The sequence below is a fragment of the Melanerpes formicivorus genome, unplaced genomic scaffold (genome assembly GCF_026170545.1).
Source record: "Melanerpes formicivorus ecotype bairdi unplaced genomic scaffold, bMelFor1.0.p_v2 SCAF_36, whole genome shotgun sequence".
Classification (NCBI taxonomy): Eukaryota; Metazoa; Chordata; class Aves; order Piciformes; family Picidae; genus Melanerpes; species Melanerpes formicivorus.
This window is the reverse complement of record NW_027142388.1, coordinates 586,591-609,455: the sequence shown is the minus strand read 5'-3', so window position 1 is coordinate 609,455 and position 22,865 is coordinate 586,591. Positions and strand designations below refer to the sequence as shown.

At 50.5% G+C, this 22,865-nt stretch overlaps 1 protein-coding gene across 2 annotated transcripts; it reads left to right on the top strand.

Annotated features, from left to right (window-relative positions):
* The first annotated feature begins 186 nt into the window (after positions 1-186).
* Positions 187-22,453, top strand: KLHL22 (kelch like family member 22). Of its 2 annotated transcripts, none has more exons than XM_068157155.1 (7): positions 187-385; positions 9,213-9,550; positions 11,856-12,021; positions 13,480-14,198; positions 17,545-17,737; positions 19,186-19,419; positions 21,210-22,453. In XM_068157155.1, exons 2-7 carry the CDS (start codon positions 9,324-9,326, stop codon positions 21,585-21,587), a joined length of 1,917 nt encoding a protein of 638 aa, XP_068013256.1. In that variant the 5' UTR covers positions 187-385; positions 9,213-9,323; the 3' UTR covers positions 21,588-22,453. The 2 variants fall into 2 exon arrangements, with proteins under 2 accessions (XP_068013256.1, XP_068013258.1); XM_068157157.1 differs by lacking the exon at positions 187-385 and adding an exon at positions 8,179-8,203.
* Positions 22,454-22,865: the final 412 nt, after the last annotated feature.

The window sequence follows — 22,865 nt, the reverse complement described above, 5'->3', positions numbered from 1 at the left end:
CCCGGCGCGAGCCCACCCAGCTCTCGCGGGAGCGGCGCGAGGCTGGCTGGGAAACGTAGTCCCGGCTCGGCGCCCGGTCTGCGGCGGCGGCGGCGCCGCGGGGTCCCCCGGCCCCGCTGTAGGGGTGGCTGGCCCGGCGCACGCCCGGGTACGCCCGCGCTCGCCCGCGCCCAGGGCCGCTGCGGCGCCACCGGCAGCTGGGGCGTCTCGGGTCGGCGAGTGGCCGAGAGACGCTGGGGGGCTCTCGTCCCCCGCCGTCCGTCCCGGTTCCGGCTGCGGCCGCTCCTCCCTCACCGGCGGGCGCGTCAGGCACGGTCGCCGTGATTTCCGGGTCGCACATGAAGGCGGAAGCCGCTGCCGGAGGCCGCCGCTCCCGCCGCTCTCGGTAGGTGGCTCGGGAGGGGGCGGAGAGGGCGTGCAGGTTGCGGGCTGGGTCGCCCGCTCTTCCCGCGGGAGGCGATCTCTCCGGCCGGCCCCGGTCAGCGGCGTTGTCCGTTCCCTTAGTCGGGAGTAAGCGAGCCCCGGGATCGCCCGCGGGAGCGTGCCCCGCTTGGGCGCCTCGGTACTGAGGCCCGGGCGGTGAGCCGGTGTCCTGCTTTCCCCCGCTGGCGCAGGGATGCCCGGGGGCGGGGGCACAGCGGGGGCATGGGCCAGGTCTGGGGTCAGCGCGGCAGGCAGCAGAGCGGCGTCTGCCGGTCCCGGGGCCGCCCTTACCGCAGCCAGGCGAAGGGCAGCCCTTTGCTGAGGCCCTGCCGCCCGCACGGGCCAGCCACGGCACTGCCGCCCGCACGGAGCGCCCGGGGACGCCTGGCCGAGACCCACGGCCTTGTGTGAAGCTGCCTGACCTGCCTCAGGCCTCGCTTGCCATGGGAGGTGGGATAGGCAAGGGAGAAGGACACTGGGTCTCAGGGCTTGTAAAAGCGTTTTCAGAAGGGCGGGAAGAGAAAGTAAAACCATAACCGTGCTTGAACTGGCTTTCACCTCTTCATCACAGGGTTAGCTTAAAGTCAGGCCACCTCTTTTAACCATGTGCATCTCCAGGTACTCTTCCCTTGCAGAGAAAACTGCTCATTCAGTGTTCCTGGTTTGGAAATGTCCAGGTTACAGAGCAGGGGGAAAAGCCCCAAGCATCCCTGCAGGAACAAAATTAAGGTGGTGCATAGTATAAATTCATGTTTGGTGCAGAAATAAAACCTGGAGTGCACTGACTCAGGCTTCTGATCTGCTACAGGTCACTTAATTGTTGTGTGTGGCACAGGATTCATTACTTCCTGATTTATGGGTTTTTTTCCTTCTTGGTTTTTAAACTGTGGACACTCCATGATGGGGTTTAAGCAGATTCAACAATGCAGCTTCAAGGCTTGCCAACTAGTTGAGTCAAGACTCATAGAACGTAGACCATTAGCTGATTTATAAACTGGCAGTTTTGGTGTCCTTAACTTGGCCCCATGGAAGCTTCACTTTTGAAAGTGTTCTTGGTGTTATGGAAAAGACTTCAGGCTATTTTGAGAGGTTTTCTAACAGTTCTTGGGACAAACCTGTCAGAAGAACATATTCCTCACAGGTTTACCAGATCTGTCTGAACACAGAACTGGACACTACCTCCTGAGCCTGGAAAAGCTGAAACCCTAATGGGAGGCCACTTGTTTTTAGCTTAGCGCTCCTCCCTTCAAAGATAAGCAGCCACTCTACTCAAACCAAAACAGCAACCCCATGCAGAGCTACAGGCTGGGGTCAGAGTGGCTGAGAGCTGCCAAACAGAGAGGGACCTGGGGGTGCTGATTGACAGCTGCCTGAACATGAGCCAGCAGTGTGCCCAGGTGGCCAAGAGGGCCAATGGCATCCTGGCCTGCATTAGGAATAGTGTGGCCAGCAGGAGCAGGGAAGTCATTGTGCCCTGGACTCTGCATTGGTTAGGCTGCACCTTGAGTACTGTGTCCAGTTCTGGGCCCCTCAGTTTAAGAAGGACATCGAAACACTTGAATGTGTCCAGAGAAGGGCAACAAGGCTGGGGAGAGGCCTTGAGCACAGCCCTGTGAGGAGAGGCTGAGGGAGCTGGGATTGTTTAGCCTGGAGAAGAGGAGGCTCAGGGGAGACCTCATTGCCCTCTACAACTACCTGAAAGGTGGCTGTAGCCAGGAAGGGGTTGGTCTCTTTTCCCAGGCAACCAGCACCAGAACAAGGGGACAGAGTCTCAAGCTGTGCCAAGGGAGGTTTAGACTCAAGGTGAGGAGAAGGTTCTTCACCAAGTGAGTCATTCATTGTTGGAATGTGCTGCCCAGGGAGGTGGTGGAGTCACCATCCCTGGAGGTGTTCAAGAAGGGATTGGATGTGGCACTTGGTGCCATGGTCTAGTCATGGGGTCTGTGTTGATAGGTTGGACTCGATGACCCTTGAGGTCTCTTCCAACCTTAGTTATACTGTGATGCTGTGAAAACATGGATGTTGAATGATTCAGATGAAAAGCAAGTCTTGTTTCAAAACTAGTAAATAAAGAAATAGGAAATACAGAAATAAAACCAAAAAAAAAGTAGTAAGAGATAATAAAACTCTTTAAAAGATTTAGCCACCAGAGAAAGCATTTTAGCACCACACTGAATTTTGGTTCTCTTTGTTACAATTTCTTGGTAGCAGTTGGGCCACCTCCCAAAAATGCACTGCAGGCAACTTTGCAGTTCTGTGCATTTAGGGAGGTTACAAATTGCTCATGGATAAAGCAAAATATTTAAGTTAGAAACGTCATCCTCTTTAGGTTATGCTGCTGTTTACAGGGGGAAGTCATTAAATGCCTGTATATTTTGACACATTTCATGGATGTTTTACCTATTAAATATGAGATATTTTAGTCTCGATATGCCTTAGACATAACTTGCAGTAGGCTTGGGGGGGGGTAAAAAAAGCAACTAACAGGTGTTTGCTGAAATGAATGAATGCCAAAACTTGTGAGACAGCACTTTGCAAAAGCTGTTTCCCAAAAACCACACCTTTTGGCTTCCTCCCACACATCAAGGATATCCTAATGCTTAGAAACTGAAACTGGCTCAGAAATTCAGCCCAGAGTGATGTGCTAGCGTATTTCCATCAGCGACTTAATGCATCCTGGGGTGCAGTAAGAAGTGTCCAGCAGATCATAGTATCATAGTATCAGTCAGGGTTGGAAGGGACCACAAGGATCATCTAGTTCCAGCCCCCCTGCCATGGGCAGGGACACCCCACACTCGATCAGGCTGGACAGAGCCTCATCCAGCCTGGGCTTAAACACCTCCAGGGACGGGGCCTCGACCACCTCCCTGGACAACCCATTCCAGGGCTTCACCACTCTCATGGGGCAGATCTTCCTCCTCACCTCCAGCCTGAATCTCCCCACCTCCAGTTTCATTCCATTCCCCCTAGTCCTATCACTCCCTGAGATCCTGAGAAGTCCTTCCCCAGCCTTCCTGTCTCATCCCTTTCTACTCTGCCCACCTCACCTGCAATATTACACCAAGTGCTGGGCATCCCAGCTCAAGAGGGACAGGGATCTGCTGGAGAGAGTCCAAGGGAGGGCTACAAAGATGATGAAGGGACTAAGCACTGCCTGATGAGGAGAGGCTGAGAGCCCTGGGGGTGGTTAGTCTGGAGAGGAGAAGGCTGAGAGGGGATTTAATAAATCTCTATAAATATCTGAGGGCTGGGGGTCAAGAGGGAGGGGCCAGGCTCTGCTCACCTGTGCCCTGGGATAGGACAAGGGGCAATGGAGAGAAACTCCAGCACAGGAGATTCCACCTCAACAGGAGGAGGAACACAGAGCTCTGGAGCAGGGTGCCCAGAGAGGTTGTGGAGTCTCCTTCTCTGGAGACTTTCCAGCCCCATCTGGATGCATTCCTGTGCTGGATTCTGTGGGGTTGGACTTGATGATCTCTGGAGGCCCTAACATCCTGTGATGTGTGATCCTGTGACTTCAAGAAAGGTAGAGTGTCTGGCCTAGCAAAAGTCTCTCATCCTTTGATGAATGTTCAAAACTAATGTTGAGATACATCCTAGCAATTGTCTATTTGTGAGAACCTCAGTCAAAAGAGTAGCTGAAGTAATTTCCTGTATTTGTGGAAGGTTCCTAAACTGAAGAGGCATTTCAGGAAGGTATTTATTCATTTTTCACAGTTCTGAAGGCATGGAGGGATAATTCTGAAGGAAGCACCACTGAGCAAAGCTTGTGTTTTTCCTTTACCCCTCTTCCCTTTGGAAACTGGCTTCAGTCTTGTCTACACATAATTGTGTACTGAGTTGTCTCCCATGGAGCAGTCTTACAAGTGCCCATTACAGATTCTTGTGCAGTTGGTGAATTCCTGCAGTATTTGCACTCCAGTTAGGAGCAACAATACTTTTGGGTTTGCATTGTTTGTTGCATCACATTTGTTTTCTGAACTGTTTTGGCAGGCACCCAGCTGCATCCCTATTCTGCACACTCCCTGACTAGTTGATCTGTTTATTTGTGTGCCCTCTGCCCTGCTGAAATTCTGGTACATAGCCAGGTTTTGCCTCTTTGCAGCCCCTGAGAGTCAGCATAGCTAGCATTTTGCTCAGGTCTTGATTAGTCTCTTCTTGTCAAGTTTGCTGCTGAAGCCTGGCTTAGATCCTAATTCTTGGAGAGACAAAGGTGTGGAAAGCCGTAGGGCACAGGTTTTAAACTTCCTCAAATGCACCAAGACTTTTAAGAGCCTAATCTATTTGGATCACAATCAGCATGCCCTGCTGGTTGCTCTGTATTAGAAAAAAAAGCTATGAAGAAGGTGACCTGCAGGAGAGAGGCCAGAGCTGCAACTGAGAGGCATCAGCAACCTCTAAGGGCAGACCAAGAGAAACCATGTGAATTTCCATAGCACCTGGGTCAAAGGAACTCCATATATTGCAGCAGGCTGGAGACAAGCCTGGCTAGAAGTGAGCCTTGCAAGAGGAGAGCCTGGGGGCCCTGATAGGCAGCACATTGAATGATTTCTCAGTAGAGGCCAGCTTCATACTGAAGAAGCAAGACCACAGTGATTTCCCATGACCTGTTGGCTGTTCCCCACTCTGCTTAGCACATGCAGGTCCACAAAACCTGAATGTCATGCCCAGCTTTGAGCTCCATGCTGAAAAAAAACCACCTGTGAGGTCAGTGGAAGATCACCATACAGGGCAGGAGGGTGTACAAGGAGGGACATGCACATGCAAGGTAAGAAGGCTGTGTTTGTTCAGTACAGAGGAGAGAGGGCTAAGGGCAGAGCCAGTTGCCCTTTTATAAGCTATCTAATGGGTACAGAAGAATGTTTGGGTAGAGCCAAACTCTTCTTTGTGGTGCACAGTTCCAAAGATGAGAGGCAAGTGTCACAAACTGCAGGAAAATGAAATTCAGAGAGGATGAGGAAACCAAATCTGGGGGATAAACACCCAGGATGGAGAGTCTGCACTTGCCTAGACAAGGTTCTTGGGGTCCTAACCTGATTTTGCAGTTTTCCCTGCTTTCAGCAGGAGGTTGGACTAGAGACCTCCCAAGTTTCATTCCAGCCCTAGATTATTTCACAATTTCACTATGAAAGCAGGGGAGACTCCTACCAAGCTTGAAGCACCTGTCCATATGGCAGTAAGCTAAGCAGATCTGGATACCCGACACCAGCAAGCTCTGGTCTATTTTAGGCACAGCTGATGCACAAGAAAATATCACTATCTGCATAAGCCACCTCTTTGTAGGGATGGAACTGACAGCCACGAGCTTCTTCAATGCAAAAATGTCTGAGTTTCCATAGAAACTAACTTGGATAATCTTCCCTGTATCCAGCTATTTCTCTGCAGTAGAGAATCAAGGCTGTCAGCACAACTGTACCAAAAAACCCACCCCAAAATCCACCCCCACCCCACACACTAGTAAGCAACACTGTATGGCATGGGTGGTAGGCATAGAAAGAGTGCTTGTGGAAGTGCCTCTAACACCATGCAATAGCAGTGACACCAGCAGGATCCATCCAGGGCATGCGCCCTGACCCAGCTGCTGGCTACAGCACAGATAAAAGGTACAGCAGATAACAGATAGGTGCCTTGGGAAGCAGAGCTGTGGCTTGTAGCAGGCTCTCAGTATGATGCCAGCTTCCCTTGCTTTCCCTTTAATCCTCACCCATAAGGTCCCTGTCACCTCTCCTATCCCCAGGTGGAGCTCCATGGACTCCATTTGGTCTCTGATGTGGAGGGTCAACCCCTCCTCCCCTGCCTGTCTTTCCTCAGGAGCTTGAACCCATCTAATCCCACTGTCCAGCCATGGGAGCCATCTCACCATGTTTCAGTAACACCAATGACATCCCAGCCCTGCACCTAGGAATAGCATCACTGCCATGAAAACCAGTCCCTTACCCATCCCTTCAGCTGATGGCAGAGAGTTTCCCCTGCCTGATGGACCATGGAGGTGCCCCTTAGAAGGATATCTCATCAGAGCTCCTGTGCTAGCTGTCTTGGTGGTTGCTAGCAAAGAGCAGACAGCCATTAATATGCTTTTTCAGGGCTTTTTTTCCATCCCATTTTCTCTGCTTCCTGGTGCTTGGGACAGTGTAGGGTAGCTTCCCTCAGTCAGAACAATAAATGCCTTCATGTTTCATGGTGTCATCCAGACAGCTCCTTCCTCACTGACCATGCAGAGAACACCCTGAGAGCTTTCCAGCGCTGCTTTCCCTGCCTGTGGCTGGCACAGTTCAACAGTGGCTCTGTTTCTTCATTGTTTTGTCTGGATTTGCTGGGTTGGTTCTGCTTTTGCTTCTCTGACTGCTGATAACCCCTTGTGCCTGTCCCTTGTGCCACTAAGCTGTTTCCCAGGCCGCTGGGGGAGAGGCTGTTCTAACTCAGTGTGAAGCAGCTGGATCAGCCAAGTTACTTCCTTTTGCTAATGGGCTGGGAGGGTGGGGGGTGGTGGATGCAACGCCCTTGGATGACTGGATAGAGTCTGGGAGCTCTTAACTGCTGCAGCTTCTGACATTCTTCAGAGACAATGGAAAGGGTAAATTACAGGATGGTGAAAGAGGACTCGGGAGATTTTTCAGCGTTTAAGCACAGGCACGAAACACAATCATTCCCCAGACAGCTTTCTACAGGTGTTTCCCCATGGGCCATAGGGGACCTTCCTACAGTGTCAGCAGCAGCCCTAGACAAAGGTACAGGATAGCCCTGTACAGTGCCTGCACTGGAGAAAATTCCCTCTCCCTGCAGGGAACCACAGTGAAGGGGAAGCCCTGCATGCGAGCTTGAAGGTGTCACAGTAGGGAACCTGACTTTGAAGGCTACAGTTTCATACAGGATTTTATAGCCTGACAGTTGGAAATGTGCTCAGCTAAAGGAAAGGGAAAAAACAAAGCTGGGGAGAGAAGGCAGCTTTCAGATACTGTGGGGAAACACCAGGAGAAAGATTGAAGGTGCAGTTTATGTTGCAGCAAAGTTATCTGAGGATATTAGCCAACTTAGAATTTGGCAAAACCTATGTCTGTCCTTTGTTATAAATGATGCAGAAGTGCAAAATATTCTGGTAATGGGCTGGGGAAGTGAAACTCTGGTTAAGAAAAAGAATCACAGATCACAGGATGTTAGGGGTTGGAAGGAACCTCTGGAAATCATCGAGTCCAACCCCCCTGCCAGAGCAGGACCATAGAATCCAGCACAGGTCACACAGGGCTTGAAAGTCTCCAGAGAAGGAGACTCCACAACCTCTCTGGGCAGCCTGTTCCAGTGCTCTGTGAGCCTCACAGTGGAGAAGTTCCTCCTCATGTTGAGGTGGAACCTCCTGTGCTGGAGTTTATATCCCTTGCCCCTTGTCCCACCACAGGGTGCAAGTTTTCCCACGTGCTACATACTCTGACTCTGGGACTGAAAGCCCAGGAGTCAGAGCACTTCTTTGAACAGCCACCTTCTGCCCCTTTGCTGTGCTGCTGTGCACCTGGCTATTGCCAGTGGCAGTGCTGCAGGGCTGGGGCAGTTTTAGGCTGTGATTTAGGAACATTTTCCACAGATCTTGAACATGAAGTAGTAGAGTGTAAATAAATGACCCATCAGGTGTGAAAAGGGAAACAATGATAAGGTCTAAATAATCCCAGTGGTCTGATAGCTAACATAAAGCTACTTGTGTAAGCTAACTTTCTCTCTTTTTTGGCTTCTTTGCTCTAGCTGGTGCTCCTGCTGGCTTTGCTGACCTTGGCTGCCTTTCTTTGTTGTGGTTAAGTACTAACAGCCTACTCTCTGCTTTCCTCCTTTTTTTCTCTTGTCCCATGTGTACAGGGGGGAGGGAAAAGAGCAGGGAGGGGGAAGCTGTCAGTAACCCTCTGGTTTTGTGCAGGGGGGTTGGTTCTTGTGTTGTTTATAAATTGTAAGCATATGTAAATAGAGCCCTGGGTCTTTTTAGTCTGGAGAAGAGAAGACTGAGAGGGGATTTAATAGAAGTTTATAAATATCCATCAGCAATTTAATGCATCCTGGGGTACAGTAAGAAGTGTCCAGCAGATCCAGGGAGGTTCTTCTCCCTCTCTACTCTGCCCTGCTGAGACCTCACCTGCAATATTGCATCCAGTGCTGGGCTTCCCAGCTCAAGAAGGACAGGGATCTGCTGGAGAGAGTCCAAGGGAGGGCTACAAAGATGATGAGGGGACTGAGCACTGCCTGATGAGGAGAGGCTGAGAGCCCTGGGGGTGGTTAGTCTGGAGAGGAGAAGGCTGAGAGGGGATTTAATCAATGTCTATCAATAGCTGAGGGCTGGGAGTCAAGAGGGAGGGACCAGGCTCTGCTCACCTGCACCCTGGGATAGGACAAGGGGCAATGGAGAGAAACTCCAGCACAGGAGGTTCCACCTCAACAGGAGGAGGAACTTCTTCACTGTGAGGGTCACAGAGCACTGGAGCAGGCTGCCCAGAGAGGTTGTGGAGTCTCCTTCTCCAGAGACTTTCCATCCCCATCTGGATGTGTTCTCATATGACCTGTGCTGGATTCTGTGGTCCTGCCCTGGCAGGGGGGTTGATCTCTGGAGGTCCCTTCCAACCCCTAACATCCTGTGAGCCAGTGAAGTGTTGTACATTTTGTATGTAGCCGTTGCATTCCCTATTTCTAGGTTGTAGTTATGCTTGTGAACACAGCTTCACTTGCTTCCAGCTGGCAGTTCTGTGCTGGGGGGGTAACTTCAACCCACCAGGAGGGGGGGAGCTGACTGCAGAGTTCTTTGTTTCCCGCGGCAGGTGGGGGGCAGCGGAGCGTTGGTAAAGCCAAGGACACAGAGCTCTGCCGGTTCCCGCTGGCTCAGAAGGTTTCGCTGCGCTCCGGCTGGTGCCTGAGCACTTCTGCCGGGGATGGCGGAGGACCAGGAGCTGCCTCAGCCACCCAAGGCTCAGCTGGAGGCCTCCCTCCCGCCGCGCACCAGCAACACCTACCGCAGCGCGGAGCACTCGCAGGCCTTGCTCAGCGGCCTGGTGTCGCTGCGGGACAGCAGCATCCTCTTTGACGTGGTGCTGGTGGTGGAGGAGAAGCCCATCGAGGCCCATCGCATCCTGCTGGCTGCGTCCTGTGACTACTTCAGGTACCCTTCAGCCTGGCAGGGACAGGCATGCGTCTGAATGGGACACCAGCCCACAGTGCCCAAATGGAGCGTGGCCAGAGAAGGGCCACGAGGGTGAGCAGAGGGTTGGAGCTCCTCTGCTATGAGGACGGGCTGAGGGAGTTGGGGCTGTTCAGTCTGGAGAGGAGGAGGCTCTGAGGAGAACTTATTGCAGCCTTCCAGTATCTGAAGGGGGCTACAAGAAAGCTGGGGAGGGCCTCCCCCTCTACTCAGGATCCTCCCCCTCTACTCAGCCCTGGTGAGACCCCACCTGGAGTACTGCCTCCAGTTCTGGAGCCCCTATTACAAGAGGGATATGGAGGTGCTGGAACGTGTCCAGAGAAGGGCCACAAGGATGAGCAGAGGGCTGGAGCACCTCTCCTATGAGGACAGACTGAAGGAGTTGGGGCTGTTCAGTCTGCAGAAGAGAAGGCTCCCAGGTGACCTCATTGTGGCCTTCCAGTATCTGAAGGGGGCTACAGGAAGGCTGGGGAAGGACTGCTCAGGATCTCAGGTAGTGATAGGACTAGGGGGAATGGAATGAAGCTGGAGGTGGGGAGATTCAGGCTAGATGTGAGGAGGAGGTTCTTCACCATGAGAGTGGTGAAGCCCTGGAATGTGTTGTCCAGGGAGGTGGTCGAGGCCCTGTCCCTGGAGGTGTTTAAGACCAGGCTGGACGAGGCTCTGGCCAGGCTGATGTATTGTGGGGTGTCCCTGCCCATGGCAGGGGGGTTGGAACTAGATGATCCTTGTGGTCCCTTCCAACCCTGAATGATACTATGATACTTTTGAGGGTGTCAGGGAGTGATAGGACTGGGGGGAATGGAACAAAACTAGAAATGGGTAGATTCAGATTGGATGTTAGGAAGAAGATCTCCCCCATGAGCGTGGTGAGAGACTGCAACAGGTTGCCCAGGGAGGTGGTGGAAGCCACCTGAGCAACTTGATCTGGTGGGAGGGATCCCTGCCCATGGTCCCTGTTCCACAGTGGGAACTAGATGATCCTTGAGGTCCCTTCCAATCCTGACAATTGTATGATTCTATGAAATACTCTGTCTTGGGATGCTGCTTCTGGATTTTAAGTTAGCCCCCTAAGAGGTTCTGCAGTGCTAAGCCTGGTTTCATTTGGCTCTGTTATTTCTCTATAGGTCTCAAGCTGTTCTTCCTGCACACTGAACTTAACCTCCACTAAATTCACTGCCTATGCTGTTTGGAGGTATATAGAGAGGAGAGACTACCTGAACAGGTGTCCTCTGCATAAATGTACCCTGGGTTGCCTTTAACATACCCTTAGCATTTCAAGACTTAGTCTATTGTGGTGATCATTTCATGGATTCATTCATAGAATGGTTTAGGTTGGAAGGGACCTTAAAGATCATCCAGTCCCAAGCCCCCTGCCATGGGCAGGAACACCTCCCACCAGCCCAGGTTGCTCAAGGCCTCATCCAGCCTGGCTTTGAACACCTCCAGGGAGGGGCATCCACAACCTCCCTTGGCAACCTGTTCCAGTGTCTCCCCACCCTTACTGGAAAGAATTTCTTCCTCATCTCCAGTGTAAATCTGCCCTCCTCAAGCTTAAAGCCACTCTCTCTTTTCCTGTCACTCCATGCCTTTGTCAAAAGTCCCTCCCCAGTTCTCCTGTAGCCCCCTTCAGGTACTGGAAGGCTGCTCTAAGGTCTTCCTGGAGCCTTCTCTTCTCCAGGCTGAACAGCCCCAACTCTCTCAGCCTGTCCCCACAGGGGAGGTGCTCCAGCATGAATTATGTATTTCATAATACATAAAAAGTCACTGGAAGCAGGTCACTCCTCTGTAGTGTGACCCACTGCCCATTCCCTGGGGCACTCCCTTGGTCAGTTTGACCAGCAGTTCCTTGAGCTGGATTTATTTTCATAGAGCAAACAAACCAATCCCATGGCAATCCAGACAAACTTCTGACTGGAAGAAGAGCTGCTCTAGTTTAGAATTAGTTCCTACAATCCCAGGTTCCCCTGTTTTATATCTGCCTCTCCCCACTGGCCATCCTTATGTACTGGATGTGCTTTTAAGCCCTTCAGCTGACAGTCTCACCTTTCAGATGGCCCTTGCTGTTTTCCTGCAGAATGAAAGGTCCTAAAGGCCTGTGTCATTGCCTTAGAGCAATCCCATCCAGGTATCTGGCTAGATTTTTATCTTCCTGAATAGTTTTATGTTCCCAGGACAGCATAAGATAAGCCAGCTGAAAAGAGCTTCAATGCACATCTGCCACAGCATGTGCCAGTGCCTTGTTTTGTTTGTTTGTTTTTCACAGAGGGATGTTTGCAGGGGGACTGAGAGAAAAGGAGCAAGAAGAAGTTCACATCCATGGCATCTCCTACAATGCAATGTGTAAAATCTTGAACTTCATTTACACTTCTGAGCTGGAACTCAGTGTCAACAGTGTACAGGAAACCTTAGCTGCAGCCTGTCAGCTTCAGGTGAGGTGCTGGGAGATGGGACAAAAAAACAAAATGAGGCAAGAAACAAAAGCAACAATGAAAGGAATAGAAAATGTGAGCAGCTGGTTGGAGGAGGAGGGTTAGGGGGTGAAAAAAAAGCATGGGGCAGATGAGGAGGATTTCTTTGGGATGCTGTATTCCCTGGAACTAACTATGGAAGGTTGGGAACAATGAATGAGTGCTTGCACATCTCATTTCTGCCAATGTTTTTATTGCTTAGAAACATCTTATTACTCACAAACATTTCATCTAGAGGACTGGTTTAGATAGCATTCACTTCACTGACGTGCTTAGGAGATCTTCCCTGAAACAGAGTACCTCTGGCCTGTGGTAAAGGACAAGGCTTGCTGCTCAGAAGTCATTGTGCTCCTCAAGATCTTCCACAGATGGAGTTCAAGGGCATGTAATCTCTCCTGACCCCATCACTACCTTGAGTGCCTTTAAGGCAGGGGTTATTCTCTCATTTCCCCTGCAGCACAAGGCTTCAGTGCCAAATCTTAAATGTTCTGAGTGCTTGCTTTGGTTGGTTGCTACACAGCTAGCACCACTTAGTTAGCAGAGAGGCTCTTGGACAGCAGTTCTTTATCTGGGAGTAGTCCCTCCTGCCAGGTACAACTTCAAGCTGTATTCAGGAGACAACACTAGATACTAATTTTCCTTTCAAACGGCTTCCTGTGCTGGAATGATGAAGGTAGATTTGTACCAGGCCTTGATACACTTATGACTGTAGTGCTCTAAAAGAGCAGCTGTGGGGTGGCTGCAAACCTGCCTTTCACCATGTCCTCCATGCATTGTCTTCAGGAGTGCTTGCCAGGCAGCCAGCAGCTTGGTGCCATGCTGACAGCCCAGGCAGCCAGCAGCTTGGTGCCACCCTGGCAGCCTGCAGCTTGGTGCCATGCTAGCAGCCCAGGCAGCATTGCAGCTTGGTGCCATGCTGACAGCTCAGGCAGCCTGCAGCTTGGTGCCATACTGACAGCCCTGGCAGCTGGCTGTCCTGTGTCCCCTGTGCCTTGGCAGCCACATTGCTGCTGCACCTGAAGCCGAGCTGAGGTGTGCTGTGTAATGTGGCTGGAAGCCCGGTGGTAGATTGAGTTCCATTTGTTGACTTCTTTTTCTCTGGGGCAAGGTGAATTGGGTGCAAGTGAGCAGGGTGATCAGACTGTGAGCAGAGCAGTGGTAGAAGCCTAATCCCTGGAGGTTTTTAAGGCCAGGCTGGACGTGGCTGTGAGCAACCTGATCTAGTGTGAGGTGTCCCTGCCCATGGCAGGGGGGTTGGAACTGGATGATCCTTGGGGTCCCTTCCAACCCTAACAATTCTATGAGTCTATGATCTTGTGGGTGCCATTCTTCCAGTCATGGCAGGCTTCTGTCACCTGTCTCTTGAGTGTGAGGCAACTGGTGTCCCAGGTGAAAACTCTCTCTCTCTCTCCCTCTCAGATTCCAGAAGTCATTAAGTTCTGTTGTGATTTTCTCATGGCCTGGGTAGACGAAGAGAACATCCTTGATGTGTACAGGCTAGCTGACCATTATGACCTGAGGCACCTGAGTGACCAGCTAGACTCCTACATCTTGAAGAACTTTGCAGCTTTCTCCAGGACAGAGGTGTACCGCCAGCTACCCCTGCAGAAGGTCTACTCCCTTCTCAGCAGCAACCGCCTGGAGGTGGACTATGAGCTTGAGGTTTACAATGGGGCACTCTTCTATCATTACGCTACAGACCTGCTGGAGGCAGATCAGGTTTCCCTGATGAAGCCTCTTAAGCTGCTCGAGACAGTTCGTTTTCCTCTGATGGACCCCCAGATCCTGCAGAGGCTCCATGACAAACTGAGCCCATGTCCTTTAAAAGACAAAGTGGCAGATGCCCTCATGTACCACAAGAACGAATGCCTTCAGCCGATGCTTCAGAGCTCCCAGACGCAGCTGAGATCGGAGTTCCGCTGCGTGGTGGGATTCGGAGGGATGCATTCCACCCCCTCCGTTGTCCTCAGTGATCAAGCCAAGTATCTGAACCCTTTGTTGGGAGAGTGGAGGCACTTAACAGCTGCTCTAGCCCCCAGAATGTCCAACCAAGGAATTGCTGTTCTCAATAACTTTGTATATTTAATTGGTGGAGACAACAATGTGAATGGTTTTCGAGCAGAGTCAAGGTGTTGGAGGTAAGATGAGGCTCAAATCCTGTCCTTCTTTTTATGACCACCCTGTTGCCCAGCTCTGAATCAGTAAGCCAGTAGTGAGAACTGTGTGCTTGCTAAACTGAAAAAGTAGGAACTGAGGGGCCCCAGAAAACATAAGGAATAAAGACATGAGCCTCACAGTAACAGGAAGCTTCCATCAGTGCTCATTAGGATGAGGCAGAAAGAGCTGCCTGTTCAAGAGCATCACAGATGTCACACTCTGCCTTTGTAGAGGAGGGGAAGTATTAAGGTTGTGGGAAGCAGTAATGAAGCTAGAGCCCTAGACTGGCTAGAAGTTCTTCAAATAGGATTTTCTACAAGTCCTCTGTGTGTAGTTAAAGTCCCAACACAAAGGGGTATAGCTGCCAGAAGGGTTTTTAATCCAAAATGCTGTTGCTGGTTGAGTTTTCAAGTGTTTGTGCACACAGCAGCAGTGTTCAAGGGTCCTCTTACAGAATCAGAGAATGGTTTGGGTTGGAAGGGGCTTCCAAAGGTCACCCAGTCCAACTCCCCTGTAGTCAGAGAAGGGACATGTCCACTAGATCAGGTAGCTCAGAGCCTTGTTGAGCCTGACCTCCAGGGATGTGGGGCCTCAGGTTGCAGTGTTCCACTACCCTCATGATGCAGAACTTGTTCCTAACATCCAATCTAAATCTGCTCTCCTCTCATTTCAAAGCCTTGCCCCTCATCCTGTTCCTGCAGGCTTTTGGGAACAGTCCCTCTGCAGCTTCCTTGTATCACAGTATAACTAAGGTTGGAAGAGACCTCGAGGATCATCGAGTCCAACCTATCAACACAGACCTCATGACTAGACCATGGCACCAAGTGCCACGTCCAGTCTCCTCTTGAACACCTCCAGGGACGGTGACTCCACCACCTCCCTGGGCAGCACATTCCAATGGCGAATGACTCGCTCGGTGAAGAACTTTCTCCTCACCTCGAGTCTAAACCTCCCCTGGCACAGCTTGAGACTGTGTCCCCTTGTTCTGGTGCTGGTTGCCTGGGAGTCCCTTCAGGGACTGGCAGGCTGCTCTTAGGTGTCCCTGGAGCCTTCTCTTCTCCACACTGAACACCCCCAGCTCCCTCGGCCTGTCCTACTAGCAGAGGTTCTCCAGCCCCCTGATCATTTTTGTGGCCCTCCTCCGGACCTGCTCCATCAGGTCCATGTCCTTCCTGTGTAGAGGGCTCCAGAGAGGGATGCAGTGTTCCAGGTGAGGTCTCAGCAGAGTGGAGCAAAGTGGCAGACTCACCTCCCTCCATCTGCTGACCCCTCTTCTTAGGTTCTTCTGTGCCAAGGAGAAGAGCAGGATGAAGGACCAGGTTCAAAGCTTCATGCCCATTGCACTGCAGAAGCAGAAATTGCAAGAGGGATGTGGAGGTGCTGGAGCATGTCCAGAGAAGGGCCACAAGGATGATCAGAGGGCTGGAGCACCTCTCCTATGAGGACAGACTGAAGGAGTTGGGGCTGTTCAGTCTGCAGAAGAGAAGGCTCCAAGGTGACCTAATTGTGGCCTTCCAGTATCTGAAGGGGGCCTACAGGAAGGCTGGGGAAGGACTTCTCAGGATCTCAGGTAGTGATAGGACTAGGGGGAATGGAATGAAGCTGGAGGTGGGGAGATTCAGGCTAGATGTGAGGAGGAGGTTCTTCACCATGAGAGTGGTGAGACCCTGGAATGGGTTGTCCAGGGAGGTGGTCGAGGCCCTGTCCCTGGAGGTGTTTAAGCCCAGGCTGGATGAGGCTCTGGCCAGGCTGATGTATTGTGGGGTGTCCCTGCCCATGGCAGGGGGGTTGGAACTAGATGATCCTTGTGGTCCCTTCCAACCCTGAATGATACTATGATACTATGATACTAAATAAATCCTTTTGTCTCTGTGTTGTGGTCATTTGGGCTGGTTTTAGTTGTGCTGTCCTTAGGGCATGCAGCATTCCACTCCACAGCCAGTTCTCTGTACGTAAAATTACCCAGCTGAGATACTTCAATCTGAATTCACAATGTTCCCTTTGAGCAGCAGGTGTTTAGGGAAATAATCAGAACTCACCAGATCTTTATGCCCTTTTTGGACTTTTGCCTCTGTGCTATTAAATTTGAAGACAACACCAAGCTGGGGGCAGGAGTTGATCTGTTAGAGGATAGGAGAGCTCTGCAGAAGGGACCTTGCCAGTCTGGGCAGATAGGCAGAGTCCAAGGGCATGAGATTGAACACATCCAAGTGCCAGATTCTACACATTGGCCACAGCAAGCCCATGCAGTGCTACAGGCTGAGGTCAGAGTGGCTGGAGAGCAGCCAGGAAGAAAGGGACCTGGGGGTACTGGGTGATGGTAGGCTGAACATGAGCCTGCAGTGTGCCCAGGTGCCCAAGAAGGCCAATGGCATCCTGGACTATATCAGGAACCGTGTGGCCAGCAGGAGCAGGGAGGTCATTCTGCCCCTGTACACTGCACTGGTTAGGCCACACCTTGAGTCCAGTTCTGGGCCCCTCAGTTTAGGAAAGATGTTGAGTTGCTGGAAGGTGTCCAGAGAAGGGCAACAAAGCTGGGGAGGGGTCTGGAGCACAGCCCTGTGAGGAGAGGCTGAGGGAGCTGGGGTTGCTTAGCCTGGAGAAGAGGAGGCTCAGGGGAGACCTTATTGCTGTCTACAACTACCTGAAGGGAGGTTGTAGCCAGGTGGGGGTTGGTCTCTTCTCCCAGGCAACCAGCACCAGAACAAGAGGACACAGTCTCAAGCTGTGCCAGGGGAGGTTTAGGCTGGATGTTAGGAAGGAATTCTTCATAGAGAGAGAGATTGGCCATTGGAATGTGCTGCCCAGGGAGGTGGTGGAGTCACCATCACTGGAGGTGTTTAGGAAGAGACTGGCTGGGGTGCTTGGTGCCATGGTTTAGTTGATTAGATGGTGTTGGGTGATAGGTTGGACTTGGTGATCTCAAAGGTCTCTTCTAACCTGGTCTATTCTATTCTATGCTATGCTATGCTATGCTATGCTATGCTATGCTATGCTATTCTATTCTATTCTATTCTTAGACTGTGCTACCTTGTAGAATAGCTTTGTGCAAGCAGAGATTTTGATCCCTAACCTGCTGGCCATATACAAGATGATGGAAAACCCAAGGCTTTTACAGCATGATTATGTCAGCTAAAACACATCTTCTAAAAATAGCATAGACCAACTTTGCTAATAATAACTGGCTGACAGGTCCAAATTTCCCTCCACTTGCAACTGAGCTCTCCAAAGGCCGGAGAGTAACCCCCATCTGTGGTGCTGCCTGGTATGCCAGCAATGATCCTGTGGCCTGATGAATCCCTTTCTTTGATCCCCTTCTTGCACAAGGTATGACCCACGGCACAACAAGTGGTTCCAGATCCAGCCCCTGCAGCAGGAGCACGCTGACCTCAGTGTTTGTGTTGTGGACAACTACATCTACGCCGTGGCAGGCCGGAATTACCGCGAGGACCTGAGGGAAGTGGAGAGGTATGACCCCAGAATCAACACATGGGAATCTGTGGCACCTCTGAAGAAGGAGGTAAGGAATGTGAGAGCTACACACTCTGCTGCAGATCCCCCAGTTCCTGATTTCATCTCTTTAGATACTTTTCTCATGTGGATTTTTAAATGTGATGTTATTTGCTGAGTGCTGCCTTCAGTTCTGGTGTCCCCAGCATGAGGAGGACACAGAGCTGTTGAAGCAAGTCCAGAGAGAAGGCCACAAAGATGATCCAAGGGCTGGAGCAGCTCTGCTGTGAGCACAGGGTGAGGTGTTCAGCCTGGAGAAGAGAAGGCTCCAGGGGGACCTTAGAGCTGCCTGCCAGTACCTGAAGGGATCCGACAGGAAGGCTGCAGAGAGACTTTTCCTGAGGGTGTCTAGAGACAGGACAAAGGGGAATGGTTTGAAGCTGGGGCAGAGCAGGGTTAGACTGGAGCTGAGGAAGAAGTTGTTCAGTGTGAGGGTGGTGAGATTCTGGAATAGGCTGCCCAGGGAGGCTGTGGCTGCCTCCTCCCTGGGGGTGTTCAAGGGTAGACTGTGTAAGGCCTTGAGCAGCTGAGTCTAGTTGAGAGGTGTCCCTGGCCATGGTGGGCAGGTTGGAGTAGAAGAGCTCTGAGTTCCCTTCCAACCTGAGCCATTCTAGGATTCTATGACTCTAATGGCAATTGCCAAACCATCTGTCTTGACTCCAGACACCAGGAAACGGTGTAGTGACATGGGAATTGGGTTTAGGAGTGGAAAAGCTTGTTCCAAGTTCTGACACTGCTAAAAAGGCAAGAATTTCCATTTTCATGCTACAAGCCTTGCAGAGGAGGAAGGTAAATACAAACAACTTCTTGATGAATCTTGGTTAGGGAAGCAAAATAAAATCCTGAGTCATCTTGTAAGAAACTGTGCTGATTTCTACTACACCTTTTAAAGCTTTGTGAGCAGCACAAAATATTTATGATTTTATAATGCCTTTCAATTGAGAACCTCAGGGCACCTTAAAAATAGGAATATTGCTGCCATTTTCCAGAAGGGATGCAGAGGCAGAAGAGGATAAGCTGTTTGTGTGAGGTCATGAGTAATAAATGTGCTAGGGATACAAAAAGCCTTAAGGTCCAGCTGTGTGCTACCAAGTAGAATTATCCTGCATTCCTGGTAACACTGCTTGTAGGAGGAAAGGCTCCATCAGAAAAGCTTCCACATAGACTAGGGAGAAAAGTAGTAGTGTGAGTGACCTTCTGATCAAGGAGCAGTGCAGAGTGAGAACCCACTGCAGTCCTGGAGGGTTCAGAAATTGGAGCATCCTTCATTCAGAAATTCACTCCTACAGCACAATCACCTAGAAAGGAATTGTCTAGAAGAAAATCCTTCCATATGTTGATACCTGCATCACTTGTGAGGAGTATCACTGCCTTGACCTCTGTTCCATACCCTGAAACTGGGAGAAAAAAAACCTCAATGCAGACCTTCAACCTTTTGCTTTCCCATGTGGCGTCCAGGTCTATGCACATGCCGGAGCAGCGCTGGATGGCAAGATGTACATTACTTGTGGGAGGAGAGGAGAAGACTATTTGAAGGAGCTCCAATGTTATGACCCAAAGACTGACCACTGGGAGGTGCTAGCAGATGGTCCAGTGAGACGTGCTTGGCATGGGATGGCTGCACTGCTGGGCAAGCTCTACGTCATTGGGGGAAGCAACAATGACTCTGGCTACAGAAGGGATGTTCACCAGGTGAGAGCATGGCACACTTGTGGCTTGCTTGGAGGAGTGTTTCTTAGGGACACTTGCACTCTGACCTGAGGTCTTTCTCCCACTATATGCAAGTAGAACTGCCTGCCCAGCACCAGCCTTCCATAACTCACTTGCAGCACTTGCAGTGATTCATTGCTGTCTTGAACACATGGTCTAACCTAGAGAGCACTGAAGCTCTAGCACCTGGAATCCATATCAGTTTTAAACCATCTCTGATGGATTGCATTTGCTGGTAAGAAACATGCCCAATAAGCAGCACATCAACAAGATTTGCTTTGCACTGTCTTCTCACATGCCCTTTTTCTAAGTCAAGAACTTTGCAGTTTGCCTTAAGGAATTGCAGGGCAGAGTTGTTAAGGATATGTTGGATGGCTTCTGTCTGATGCAATTAAATGTGCAGTACCTGATGATGAGTGATGGCTAAAGGGAATTATCTTGAGTCTTATTCCAGCTTCTAGAGTTGGTCCAGAGGAGGGCCACAAAGGTAATCAGGGGGCTGAAACACCTCTGCTATGAGAACAGGCTGAGGGAAGTGGGGATGTTCAGCCTACAGACATGAAGACACAAAAAGTAACTTCTCTTACAAAGCCAAAGAAGGTGGCAGGGATAAATTTAGCTGAAAAGTGGCTGTGAATGATCAGAAGCTGCTTACAAATCCAAGCAGTTAGCCAAGTGAGTACCCAATGAAATCTAAACCTCCCCAACCAAAGGTTCAGAGACAGCTAAGCAGATTTGCCAGAATTTGTATGGTCCAGCACTTTTCTTTTTCCCTGATGTAAACAGATGCATTATGTCTGACCTTCTGTTAGCACATGTCCTCATCTCTTCCACTCTTGCATACATCCTTCTGAATGCCATCCAGCTGTTCCTGCAGCAGCAGCAGGGGCAGGAGTTGTGCGAGGGGTCTGGAGCTCAGCCCTATGAAGAGAGGCTGAGGGAGCTGGGGTTGCTCAGCCTGGAGAAGAGGAGGCTCAGAGGAGACCTTATTGCTGTCTACAACTACCTGAAGGGAGGTTGTAGCCAGCTGGGGGTTGGTCTCTTCTCCCAGGCAACCAGCAGCAGAACAAGAGGACACAGTCTCAAGCTGCACCAGGGGAGGTTTAGGCTGGAGGTGAGGAAGAAGTTCTTCCCAGAAAGAGAGATTGGCCATTGGAATGTGCTGCCCAGGGAGGTGGTGGAGTCACCACCACTAGAGGTGTTCAGGAGGAGACTGGATGAGGCACTTGGTGCCATGGTTTAGTTGATTAGATGGTGTTGGATGATAGGTTGGACTTGATGATCTCAAAGGTCTTTTCCAACGTGGTTAACTCTATTGTATTCTATGTGGCCTCAGCAGTGCTACAGTACTGACTTTAAAGGCATTGTTTTAGACATGGGGACTGACAGGCACACAGTGTGGCTGAAGAGAGCTGCTGGAGCTATGTGCTGCCATGCAGACACCTCAGTGTGGAGACCTGTCCTGTCCTGTCCTGTCCTGTCCTGTCCTGTCCTGTTCTATTCTATTCTATTCTATTCTATTCTATTCTATTCTATTCTATTCTATTCTATTCTACTCTACTCTACTCTACTCTACTCTACTCTACTCTACTCTACTCTATTCTATTCTATTCACAGCTCTGTGGCAGTTGTGTGCAGTCTGCTGCCAAGCGCCGTCCCACCGCACAGCAATCCACTCTCTCCTGCCTTCCCTACACAGTTTACCATGTGGCCAGGCTCTGTCACTAAGAAACCAGCTGGGGGCTGGCTAATCTCTTTTCTTTTCCTAACAGGTTGCCTGCTATACCCCGAGCACCGATCAGTGGACAAATGTATGTCCCCTTCCCGCAGGGCACGGGGAGCCGGGCATCGCCGTCTTAGACAACAGGATCTATGTCCTGGGAGGCAGGTCCCACAACAGAGGGATCCGCATGGACTACGTCCACATTTATGATGCAGAGAGAGACTGTTGGGAGGAAGGGCCCCAGCTGGAGGATGACATTTCTGGGATGGCTGCCTGCGTCCTCACTTTGCCCAGGTCTGTTTTAACGGAGACAGAGAACTGGTGCTCAGAATGGCAGGCGGACCGCATGAAATACCACCCTGACTTCCCCTCGGAGTTCATCTACGTCTCAGACTGGGAGGAATTTGACAACTCAAGTGATGATTAGGAGACTTTTACTATATTTTTGGTTTTTTGCCAGTGAATGAGGAAATTAAGGCTCAGAGAAAAATACTGAAGAGGTTTTCTATGTCTTTCTTATCTACATAAGTCGGTATTTAAAAGTTTGAAGAGTAAAGCGTTCTGCACCAAACGCCATTCCCAGCCAGCGTCTGCCCCCCACCCCCTGCAAGTGTTCTGCACAAAATGCCCCTGCCAGGCAGTGTTGGCCCACCTGCCAGAAAGCCACATTTGGAGACTAACCACAAAAGTGCCCCTGGTTATAAAGTATAGAGGGTCTTCTGCTTTGAAAGGAGACTGTTCTTAACCTTCAGCATGGACAGAAAAAAAGACCCAAAAGGCACAGCTTGACTTGCTCCTTTCCTTCCAGCTTTTAGCTTGAAATAGCTTTTTTGATTGGGTTTTTTTGTGGGGTTTTGGGTGTTTGGTTTTGTTTTTTTTAATTCCCCCCCCTCCCCCTTTTCTTTTTGGTTATAAAACTTCCTAGCCAGCTTAACACAGGAAGGTAACCCCTCGTGTCTTCACTCCTGTGCCAGGTGCCAGACAGCTTAATTGGTTTTTCAGCAAGACTGAACATACAGATGCAGGAAAAAGTAGCAAGGAAGCCTGAAGCTTCATCTCATCTGGGCATGCAGCCATCTTTGTAACTGGGGTAGAGTCTGTTGAACTGACACCCACTCCTCACCACCTCTATTGCAAGTTCTGTCATCACAGTGGAAAGAAGATGTCTAGAAAAACCTCTCTGTACAGAGTATGGCAATCTCATCATGCATCATGTCAGAAACATTTGTTCAGGAGCATAAATTAATAAATCCTTCTCAGAACTTCCCCCCTCCCCCCCCCCCCCCCCTTTTTTTAACTGCTGTCTCAGATTTATTAACCCTGAGTGGAGTCTGAAAGCTGGTGAGCTTCAGCAGGTGCTGTAGTGCTACATTAGTTACAGCAGCCTGGGAGATGGGCAGTTGGCTTCATTCTTTTATGAGATGCTTGAGAGGAGAAAGAGAGCAGAGATTGGTTTGCCACAGTCTAAGAAACGCAAAGCACTGAGGAGATGATGAGATACTGGAGACTGCACTCATCTGAGAGCCTGCAGTAGCTGAACTGATGCCAGGAACAGAATGCAGAGCAACTGCAGCTCAGAAATATAAGACATAGTAAATCCTTCCTTCAAATAATTGGCTTCTGACTCCTCAATATTAGTTTGGAAGCTGATTGGAAGGCCAAACCCATGCAATACCTGAATAGTGTGGAATCCTTCCTCTTGGAG